The sequence below is a fragment of the Sphaerodactylus townsendi genome, linkage group LG15 (assembly GCF_021028975.2).
Source record: "Sphaerodactylus townsendi isolate TG3544 linkage group LG15, MPM_Stown_v2.3, whole genome shotgun sequence".
Lineage (NCBI taxonomy): Eukaryota > Metazoa > Chordata > Lepidosauria > Squamata > Sphaerodactylidae > Sphaerodactylus > Sphaerodactylus townsendi.
The window spans coordinates 39,123,792-39,134,920 of NC_059439.1; the positions used below are offsets into that span (position 1 = coordinate 39,123,792).

An 11,129-nucleotide genomic window follows, 5' to 3' on the forward strand; every position below is an offset into this window, starting at 1 on the left:
ACAGTTTTCCAGATTGGAAAATTCTTTTGTTCTCTCATTTGTCCTGGGAAAGGGAAAGGAGGTGAGGAAACGGCACTTAGCTTCCTCCCACTACCATCTTTGCCAAACCAGCAGCTGATGCCCCCCACCCTCCTCCAGGCATTGCTTTGGGAACCAGTGACTGTTCCCTGGGCACTAAATTCCCACCCACCACGCGCAGCCGAATGGCTGTCCCCTTGGCAGAGGCCTGGCCTTGTTTGGCTTGGCAGGCTCTTGAAAGGGAATGTTTCCACCCGGCGCGAACGGGGAGCTGGAAGGAGACGGGCAAAGTCCTGGCTGCCAAAGTGCCAATTGGGGGACCAGTTAAAAATAAACAACGCTTCACTGAAGAGAGAAACTCCCGGCCTCCAGCGCTGTCCGTCCACGTGCTCGGAGTCACGTGGGAACACGGTGCTGCTACCTTAGACTGAGGACAGGCCTTCCACGTTGCCTGCTGCCCAGTTGGGATGCTGGGAACTGAAGTCAGGACTTCTTGCATGCCAGTCAGATGCCCCCCCTGCTGAACCATGCCCCCCTCTCTCCTTTTCATTCATTCTGGAGGATGAACCCTCATTTTAGGAGGAGGAGGAGGAGGAGGAGGAGAAGAAGGAGGAGGAGGAGGAAGAGGAGGAGGAGAAGAAGAAGTAGAAGAAGAAGAAGTAGAAGAAGGAGGAGGAGGAAGAGGAGGAGGAGGAGGAGAAGAAGGAGGAGGAGGAGGAAGAGGAGGAGGAGAAGAAGGAGGAAGAGGAGGAGGAGGAGGAGGAAGAGGAAGAGGAGGAGGAGAAGGAGGAGGAGGAGAAGGAGGAGGAGGAGGAGGAGAAGAAGGAGGAGGAGGAGAAGAAGGAGGAGGAGGAGGAGGAGTAGTTTGGATTTATATCCCCCCTTTCTCTCCTGCAGGAGACTCAAAGGGGCTTACAATCTCCCTTCCCCCCTCACAACAAACACCCTGTGAGGTGGGTGGGGCTGAGAGAACTCCGAGAAGCTGTGACTAGCCCAAGGTCACCCAGCTGGCGTGTGTGGGAGTGCCCAGGCTAATCTGAATTCCCCAGATACGCCTCCACAGCTCAGGCGGCAGAGCCGGGAATCAAACCCGGTTCCTCCAGATTAGATACACGAGCTCTTAACCTCCTACGCCACTGCTGCTCCTGGCACGTTTATGCCACCTTTCCAACCCATCAGGCTTCCTAAGGTGGCAAACTTTAAAAAAACAAACTTTAAAACATTTGAACAATTATAAATACATTTAAAATTAGTAAACAATAACATAAAGCACACAAACGAACCAGAACCGGGAACGAGGGCCAGTCACTATTTTGGGGGAGGATGACAAATAAATGACAGCTTCACCCACTGATGGGAGACACCAACAGAGGGAGACAGAGAAACCTCCCTGGGGAGAGAGACACACAGCGTGGGGGCCAGGACGAAGAAGGCCCTGTCTCGGGGTTGCCGTCTGTCTAGCCTTGGTATGGTTCAGGTCCCGATTATGCCCTGCAAGCAACAGCCTTGTGAATGGCAAGCAAGCCTTTATTGGCATAGACAACAGTACAACAATAATAAAAACGGATTAAAAAGCATATACAATACAGGAAATAAATGTTAGGTGGAAGGAAATCTACTGGCGTTTAGTAATTTCCAGGAGAAAGTCTGCCACTATCATACAGAGAGAAGGATCAGGGTTGTCCAACAAGTAGTGTAATCTAATTAAATCGGGGAGATGGGGTAAATGTAAAGGAGTAAGATTCACACATTGGATTTGATTTCCTTGAATCTGAGACAGTGTAGTAATTGGTGAGCCAGAGATTCAACTGAGCCATCGTTACATGGGCACAATCTTTTAGCCTTTTCTTGCTTATTAAATCTGCCATGCAACAAGGCAGAAGGCATAACATTAAACCTGGCGAGCATTATGGCTCTCCTTTGAACGGGGTTTATTAAGCAATACAGGTAGTGTGCCAAGTGGCCTTGTGAATGGACAACTGCCTTGTGAATGGGAGATCTTTCTTCCATGGGTGCCAGAGACGGCGTCAGTGGGATGCAGTCGGTGCTCCGTGCCCAAGGAGAAGGGAGCTCTGGGCGTGCAGGTGGGAAGTCCCAGGGCCCACCAGCCTCTCCTGCACAAAGGATCTGCAGCAGCAGCAGGACACAGCTCAAGGGCCCAATCCAGCACTTGCAAGAGGAGAGCACCCGTGTCCCCTCCCCGCAGCCGGCCTTCTTTCCCCTCCTCTGCTGTCATCACCCGCCCCAGACCCAGCTGCCTCTCTGGGTGGCCCCGGTGTCAGCAGGATCACCCTCCGGCCTCCCTCCGCACAGAACAATAGACCAGGGCAGATGAATGCCTGGCAGCGGCTGGAGGAATTTCCTGAGCAGAAATGGGGAAAGCAGAATAGATTGTGCTGACTGTCCAAAGTGGCCCTCGGTGCACGGCTGCCCGTCACTGGCCTGGCTGCAGAGGAAGGAAGCAGGCAGAGCGGGCAGGAGGCCGGACTCCGTGTCTCATGCAGGAAGGCCTGTCCACTGGACAGCAGTTCACTGAAGACCAAACCCACAGCTCCAGGAGCAGCAGTGGCGTAGGAGGTTAAGAGCTCGTGTATCTAATCTGGAGGAACCGGGTTTGATTCCCTGCTCTGTCGCCGGAGCTGTGGAGGCTTATCTGGGGAATTCAGATTAGCCTGGGCACTCCCACACACGCCAGCTGGGTGACCTTGGGCTAGTCACAGCTTCTCGGAGCTCTCTCAGCCCCACCTACCTCACAGGGTGTTTGTTGTGAGGGGGGAAGGGCAAGGAGATTGTAAGCCCCTTTGAGTCTCTGTATCCTCATCACAACAACCCTGCAAAGGAGGCTAGGCTGGGAGTCTATGGCCTGGGGTCACCCAGGGAGCTTCCAAGGCAGAGTCGTGATTTGAACCCGGTTCTCCCAGATCCTAGTAGCCCAAAGCTGTAACCACGACGTCAGAGTGCTTTACTTGGAAGTCCTCGTCATGTCAACAGGATTTACGGCCAAATGAGGGTTTTTAGGGCAGCAGCGTTTCGTCTCCTTGACGGGTCGGTTCTTAGGGCATCTATTGATGGACAGTTGGAAGAAAGCGAGTGGGGCAGGGTGGGGCGTTCAGGGGTGGCAAGAAGCAGAAGACCCCCCCCCCCATCTCCCTTGGTGGTTCAGAGAGCACAGAATCATTTCCGGGAGACAGCTCTCTGGCCAGGGGGATGTAGGGACCGAGGGGTACAGGGATAGTTTTGTCATTATCCTTTAACACAGGGGTCTGCAGCCTGTTGTGAGCCTGGGGACACTTTTGGAAGTTTGACACAGGGTGGTGGGCAACACCCCCCAAAACGGCTGCCCCAAAACTGTTAACCTCCAACCCCACAGGGATGGCGCTTGTGCTGTAGCCGCCGCTGCTGCCAAAACGAACTGGGGAAAAAACTCAGTCTGCTCAGCCAATCAAATTGATGCAGAGTAGACCTTTTTCAAGGGAAGTTGTGTTACACTGGCAGGCAATGCAGCTTTAGCACACCGCTGCACTGGCGGAATACTTTGATAAATAAGCAGACCACGCCAGAAGTAGTTAACTTCAACCGAGGCTTTTTATCTTTGGTGCAGGCACTTACAAAGTATGTACAGAAATCAAAGAACAGTCTGACCGTGTGCTACGCAGAAACTCCTTAAACACCCCAACACACAGCTAACACACCTACACACACATAGGTGTCAAACTCGCGGCCCTCCAGATGTTCAATACAATACAACAACCTTTATTAGGTATATTAAAATAGGCTCCAGAGCCATTGCTTTCACCTCCTGCATGTGATCTCCCAAAGGTGGGCCACTGCGAGTAGCAGAGAGCTGGACTAGAAGGACTCTGGTCTGATCCAGCTGGCTTGTTCTTATGTTCTTATGTTCTTATTACAGACATTTCTGATGTACAAATCAAAAGTACATTCAAAAGACAGACAGATAAATTGTATCTAGAATTGGACGTTACTTAGAAAATTCTGTCACTTGTAAAAGAAATTTTGCTACTTTTTCCAAGAGGGCCTCTGTGTTATTTAATAAAAGCTCCACAACAGAGTTGTCAGAGTCTTTTTCAGATTTGTCTAAGACCCGCCCAGGAGAGAAATTCCTAATACCCACATATCTCGGACAGTCAAGTATAATGTGAGCAAGAGTCTCCATGATGCTGGCAGGGGATGATGGGAACCGTAGTCCATAACATCTGGAGGGGCACAAGTTTGACACCTGTGCTTTAGACAGATGTTAGCCAATCAGCTTAAAAGTCAGCTGTCCAGTCTCGACTGGTTTCAGTAAGTTTCAGCTAGGACCTTTGACAGATACATTACCCATAATTCTTTGGGAAGATGTGTCACTTAGATCATTGTGATCGTTCTGTTTACAAGATGCTCTCAGTTAATTGCTATCTCTGACACAAATCTCCTGTGGCCAACGAGAAGCCTCCTCGCTGGGCAAAAATGACGCCTGTCACCACCCACTCGACAGGCACCTGACAGTCCTTTTGGCAGGCACCATGTGGGGGGACCTCTGATTTAACAGATCCGATTGCAAGTCTTTGGGGCGTGGTCTCCCGCCTCCGGCTCCTTTTGCGGGACATCCAGCTGCCGGTGAGGCCTTAAATAAACAAACCACCCTGCTCAGTCAGTGCAGTTATGAATCAAGTTTTCACCAGAGCCATCACGCTTCAGGCTGCCACCTTGTGGGAAAACCCTCAGAGCCTACATTTGGAGGGGGACCGTCCTCTTATCTTGGTTGATCTCACATCTGGTTGCTGTGCTGTGCTTCTGCTCACAGGAGACATTTCTCTCACATCAATGGCGCATGAAGGCCACATGTGAAGTCAATGCTGGTGAAGTCCTGGGGGCTTCACTCAGCACCTTGCAGACACTGGGTTGCTACCCCTCTCAAGCCACTATGCATCTGGTGTCCCACGTAGCTGTTTTGCACAGGTGAAACCCTGGTTCCCAAGATGTTCCACTTGCGGGTGAGTTGAGAGCCAAAACTCCTCGGAGAGTGGTCCAGTCTCAGCCAGCGTTATGGTTAAAACAAAGAAGTCTGAGGTCCTTGGCAATTCTTACAAGACAGCTGGTGCGCCAGGCTTAGATGTGGGAGGCCCAGCCTCAAATTCCTGCTTAAGGCACATGCTTTTTATTATCAGGTTATTGATAGTCTGCCTTTCTCTCACTGAGACTCAAGTGGATTACCTCCTAGTGTAAGTCACGTACAATTACCAGGATGAGACTCCCACTGAACAGCGCAACAGGGTCTGGGCCACAGAAATCTGAAAGCAAACCGAAGTCTCGAAGCTAAAAACAAGTCGTGGGCTTTTAAAGGTGATAAATGGTGCGGAGCCACAGAGTCCAGATAACACATACAGAGACGGACAGCAATACGGCCCTTAGCCCTGGACCAATGCAGCTTTGTGAACTGTTTCATCACAGTGCGGCCGTATTTAACCTTTGCAAAGAAGCCCCTTTGAATAAAATAATTCTGCTTTGCATAATTCGTGGAAAGCCAGGAGAGTGCGACCTTCCCTGACTGACCTTGTCAGGGAAGCTATTCTACGTGGGGCCACACCAGAGCAGGCAGAGGGCAGGCTTCCCATCCCACCCCTTGCAAGGGGGCTGTGGTTTCAAGCTAGAGCCCCCGCCTCGCATGCTCTGTCTGACTTTAGGCCGGCGGCAATACTGAGAAACACCAAGCCAAGCTCTGTGGTCCTGCAGTCTGGCTTCAGGCGCCCCTTGGAGTCCAGCGCCAAATCATACCACTAGGATTTGAGAGCAGCTACCTTTTGTGCACCCCCTTTGCACGGCTCTGAGGTTGGCTCTTGAAAAGTGGCAGGGAATCCCTCCCCCGACTTGGCACTTCTAGGAACAAAAATAACAGATTATTTGGTGTTTTGTGTGAGGGGGAGAAGGGGGGCTGTGTGTGAAGACTAATTGGCTTCAATTGGCTGAGGGCGAGTCTGGACTTGCAGATCATAAAATTGCAAAATGTTCCTGGGATACTTTAAACTAATAATTATCTCTAGGGATCAAACTCCTGCTTTTTGGCTTCAGCACTTAAGTTTGCCCCTATCATTAAAATGGATTTTGCATTAAAAAAAAAACTTTAATCACAGAAACCGCAGAGTAGGACTCGAACTCTAAGCAAACGCTTTTTCCAGGCGTCTTTCTCATGCGCATGCGTACTGTCACTGCCATCTCCACAGGGAGCTGTCACCAGCGGTCAGTTCGGCTCTATATTGGCCATAGGGCGGCTTCACTTGGCCGCCATGTTGGCTTGGCAAGCGACTTCAGAGAAAGTTCCCCGCCCCCTTTGATGTCATCGGAACGGCGCGCCCTCATTGGCTGAGTGACTCTGTGGGCGGGGGTAAAACTTTTGTCATAGAGATTGTTATGAAGACCAGAGAGATGTGCATCAATGTGCGGCGGAAAAGGAAATCCGCCCTTGCCCCGAGTCGGCCTCGTTGCCGCTCTGAGCTCCTGCAATCTATCGTAGAGCCCCTCGCAAAGCTTCGAGATAGGGCCCTTTCTGGGTGGGCCGTGGGCGCCATGCTTGAGCTGGGTGTCCTGAGGCTTCGCAGGGCCAGGGTAGAGGGTAGCGCTTTTCCTGCCCGCAACGGTCCCTCCGTTCAGAGGAGCTGCGGGGAAGGCTTCGGGGGAGGTACGGCAGGGGGGCGACGGAGGCTGGAGAAGGACACTCCGCTACAGAAGGGAGAGAGGCTGCAATTGGCAGCCTGCAAACTGCTCCCGAATTCGTGGGGGCTTGCAATTGGCGGGGGAGGGAGGCTGGATACTGCCCCCCCCCCCCGGAGAAGCACTGCCCGGGCTCCCTCCTTTCTCTTGCATGCAAAAATGCAAAGGGGGGGGGGGGGGGGCTAGAAAGAGTTTCGTGCGGCCGGTGGGGAGGCCGAGGGGGGCCGCATCACCTGCCCTGCCGGCTCGGACCGTCGCCCACGCCCGCCTCCTTTCCCTTGCAGATGGACGGCCCCGGGGGCAGCGACGAAGACAGCCGTCCGTGTGCGGCCCCCGCCCCCCTGCCGGCCCCGCCGCTGCAGCCCCTGTTTCCGGACCCCGAGGTGGCCCTCACCCCGGACAGGGCGGTCTGGGCTGGCGGGGGGATCCTGCGGCGCCATGGCCCCGGTAAAGCGCCCCGCAGACAAGTGAGTGCAAGGGAGAGCCTTTGCGGGGGTGGGGGCGCTCTTTCTCAGGAGCCTGGATCAGATTCTGGAAGATGGCCATTGGGGTGCTTCTCTGAGCATGTGCAAAAGGCCCCCCAATGCAATATTCTGCCAGATCTGGGCCCCAAAAGCGCGTCTTTAAAAGAAGTTCGTTTACAAATGGAATCCCACCCCACACCCGGAAATGTCCTCCCTGGCCGCCTGGCCTCTCTTCCCTCATAGGTTCGTTTCCAGCTGGACTCGGGTTACTGTGAGGCCAGTGGCGGCAGCCTGGATCCACTGGGGCAAGCAGAGGAGCCCCAGAGTGCCTCTCTTGCTGCCAGCCTGCTGAGGAGGGAGCCGCCCGGCAGTCCGATGGAGGACCAGCAGCCGGAGGAACCCCACGGCCTCCTCATCACCCCTGTTCTCCACAGCACGGCTGCCTTGGGGGCTGAGGTCCAGGCCACACGGGAGCAGGGCTTCGATGCCCAGCGGGCAGCCAGGGACCTCCTCCAGCGCTCCTTCCTCACCCGCTGCGCAGTAGAAGCTCGAGTAGGTGAAGGTACGTGGGAGTTGAGTTCCAGTATATAACCTCCTTTTGTACCACTGTCTGGCAGCGTCCTGCAGCTCCTCCTCCTCGGGCAGGGCTCCCCACCCTTTTTGAGCCCGTGAGCACCTCTGGAATCCTGACACAGGATAGCGGGTGCAAACCATTATGCAGAACCCAAGCAGCAACTTCAAAATTCCAGGCAGAAGTCATGTTTACCCTTTAAAAATATTTCTGTGCATGTCCGTCACTTCACTTCAGTTCTGCAGTAAAAGAACCCTGCACTCTGATGGCACCTGGTCCCAAAGAAACGTACTTTAGAAATCTGCACAGGCAATCAGAAGCCCGGTCGAGCAGAACTCGATCTAGTCCCACCCACTTTCTAAAAAGGCACTATTGGTGGGGACCCCTGTTCCAGAGGAGAGCGGGACAGACACGGCTTCTGCTCCTTCCCAAACCGTCCTTGGCTTATTCTTCCCCCACAGGGATGAACATCCCTCGAGAACAGCAGCTCTACCAAGGACTGATCAGCCTGCAGGTGCCTGAAGAGGAATTGCTGAGCTCTGCCATGCAGGAGAAACTAGTGCTTGTTGAGCCCCGGCGTGAAGCCAGAAAGGTGAGCGGGGGAAGAGGGTGACTTCCTGAGCACCTGGTAGGTGCTTATACCAATCTTGATCCTCCTTGATCTGAGGTTGCAAATGCCTTAGACCAGGTGCTCGGGAGCACCATTGCTTTCACCTCCTGCACGTGAGCTCCCAAAGGCACCTGGTGGGGCCACTGCGAGTAGCAGAGTGCTGGACTAAATGGACTCTGGTCTGATCCAGCTGGCTTGTTCTTATGTTCCTAAGGCCATTGCTTTCACCTCCTGCATGTGAGCTCCCCAAGGCACCTGGTGGGCCACTGCGAGTAGCAGAGAGCTGGACTAGATGGACTCTGGTCTGATCCAGCTGGCTTGTTCTTATGTTCCTAAGGCCATTGCTTTCACCTCCTGCATGTGAGCTCCCCAAGGCACCTGGTGGAGCCACTGCGAGTAGCAGAGAGCTGGACTAGAATGGATGTCCTGGTCACAGTCAGCAGGCTCCTTCTTATGTTCTTAAGGCCATTGCTTTCACCTCCTGCACGTGAGCTCCCCAGAAAGGCACCTGGTGGGCCACTGCGAGTAGCAGAGAGCTGGACTAGATGGACTCTGGTCTGATCCAGCAGGCTAGTTCTTATGTTCTTAAGGCCATTACTTTCACCTCCTGCACGTGAGCTCCCCAAGGCACCTGGTGGGCCACTGCGAGTAGCAGAGAGCTGGACTAGATGGACTCTGGTCTGATCCAGCAGGCTCTTTCTTATGTTCTTAAGGCCATTGCTTTCACCTCCTGCATGTGAGCTCCCCAAGGCACCTGGTGGGGCCACTGCGAGTAGCAGAGAGCTGGACTAGATGGACTCTGGTCTGATCCAGCAGGCTCCTTCTTATGTTCTTAAGGCCATTGCTTTCACCTCCTGCACGTGAGCTCCCCAAGGCACCTGGTGGGGCCACTGCGAGTAGCAGAGTGCTGGACTAAATGGACTCTGGTCTGATCCAGCAGGCTCTTTCTTATGTTCTTAAGGCCATTGCTTTCACCTCCTGCACGTGAGCTCCCAAAGGCACCTGGTGGGCCACTGTGAGTAGCAGAGAGCTGGACTAGATGGACTCTGGTCTGACCCAGCAGGCTAGTTCTTATGTTCTTAAGGCCATTGCTTTCACCTCCTGCATGTGAGCTCCCCAAGGCACCTGGTGGGCCACTGCGAGTAGCAGAGAGCTGGACTAGATGGACTCTGGTCTGATCCAGCAGGCTCCTTCTTATGTTCTTAAGGCCATTGCTTTCACCTCCTGCACGTGAGCTCCCCAAGGCACCTGGTGGGCCACTGCAGGAAGTAGCTTGAAGAGCTGGACTAGATGGACTCTGGTCTGATCCAGTAGAGCTAGTTCTTATGTTCTTAAGGCCATTGCTTTCACCTCCTGCATGTGAGGCTACCCAAGGCACCTGGTAGAGGCCACTGCGGAAGTAGCAGAGAGCTGGACTAGATGGACTCCTGGTCTGATCCAGCAGGCTAGTTCTTATGTTCTTAAGGCCATTGCTTTCACCTCCTGCACGTGAGCTCCCAAAGGCACCTGGTGGGCCACTGCGAGTGGCAGAGAGCTGGACTAGATGGACTCTGGTCTGATCCAGCAGGCTCCTTCTTATGTTCTTAAGGCCCTTGCTTTCACCTCCTGCACGTGAGCTCCCCAAGGCACCTGGTGAGAGACCCTCTGAGAGTAGCAAAGAAGCTGGACTAGATGGACTCTGGTCTGATCCAGCAGGCTCCTTCTTATGTTCTTAGAGCCATTGCTTTCACCTCCCTGCCATTTGAGCTCCCCAAGGCACCTGGGTGGGAGCCCACTCTTGGTAACAAGGTACTTTGGACTAAATGGACTCTGGTCTGATCCAGCAGGCTCTTTCTTATGTTCTTAAGGCCATTGCTTTCACCTCCTGCACGTGAGCTCCCCAAGGCACTTGGTGGGCCACTGCGAGTAGCAGAGAGCTGGACTAGATGGACTCTGGTCTGATCCAGCAGGCTAGTTCTTATGTTCTTAAGGCCCTTGCTTTCCCTCCTGCAGGTGAGCTCCCAAAGGCACCTGGTGGGGCCACTGCGAGTAGCAGAGTGCTGGACTAAATGTACTCTGGTCTGATCCAGCTGGCTTGTTCTTATGTTCTTATGCTGGGGCCTAACCTTGCTCCTCTTGAGAAGCAGGCGAAAGCAACCGAGTTCCTTTTCCTCTACACCAGAGCTCTAGAGGACAAGTGTCCTGCTGCTAGAAAAGTAGCATCAGTTCTGCAGAGCAACCTCCCACCCATTCCTGCTTTCTCTGCTGCTCTCCCTACGCTGGAGTAGTACAGAAACATCCTGAATAAAACACTAACATCCTCTCCAACCTTGCCTGTTAGGAGCCAACCTGCAGCGGCCCAGACCTCATGGCCTTCTATGACGCGGAAGAGATGTTCACAGAGACCGCTTTCTTGGAGGTGGAGGGGCTGCCCCCCCTGCAACTGAAGCCTCGCACCCGAGATCCAGCAGCCACCTTCCTGATGTACCACAAGCTGCGCCAGTGGGACAGTTGAGGGGAAAGGTGGGAGCACCAGCCACCCTCTGTGGATTCCCCCTTCACCGGACCCAGAAGAGACTCTCTTGTATGGAGCAAAGAAGCTACAGGGCTGTTTATTCACAGGTGACTCATTCATACTCTGCGTCCAGCACACTTTTATACATAAACCAAGATACCAGCACTACTCCTTGGAGTTCCTGCCTCCTTCTGATACTGCTGAGGGTGGGGAGGGGAGCCCAGAGTCCACAGGGGTGGGGACACAGGCTGGTTCTGCCGCTCA

The 11,129-nt window shown here is 53.7% G+C and overlaps 1 protein-coding gene across 2 annotated transcripts; it reads left to right on the plus strand.

The window, feature by feature from the left end:
* The first annotated feature begins 6,444 nt into the window (after nt 1-6,444).
* Nucleotides 6,445-11,033, plus strand: PPP1R35 (protein phosphatase 1 regulatory subunit 35). 2 transcript variants are annotated; one of them, XM_048516985.1, is made up of 5 exons: nt 6,445-6,620; nt 7,011-7,193; nt 7,434-7,752; nt 8,223-8,353; nt 10,692-11,033. In XM_048516985.1, exons 2-5 carry the CDS (start codon nt 7,011-7,013, stop codon nt 10,863-10,865), a joined length of 807 nt encoding a protein of 268 aa, XP_048372942.1. In that variant the 5' UTR covers nt 6,445-6,620; the 3' UTR covers nt 10,866-11,033. The 2 variants fall into 2 exon arrangements, with proteins under 2 accessions (XP_048372942.1, XP_048372943.1); XM_048516986.1 differs by having other exon boundaries at nt 6,611-6,694.
* Nucleotides 11,034-11,129: the final 96 nt, after the last annotated feature.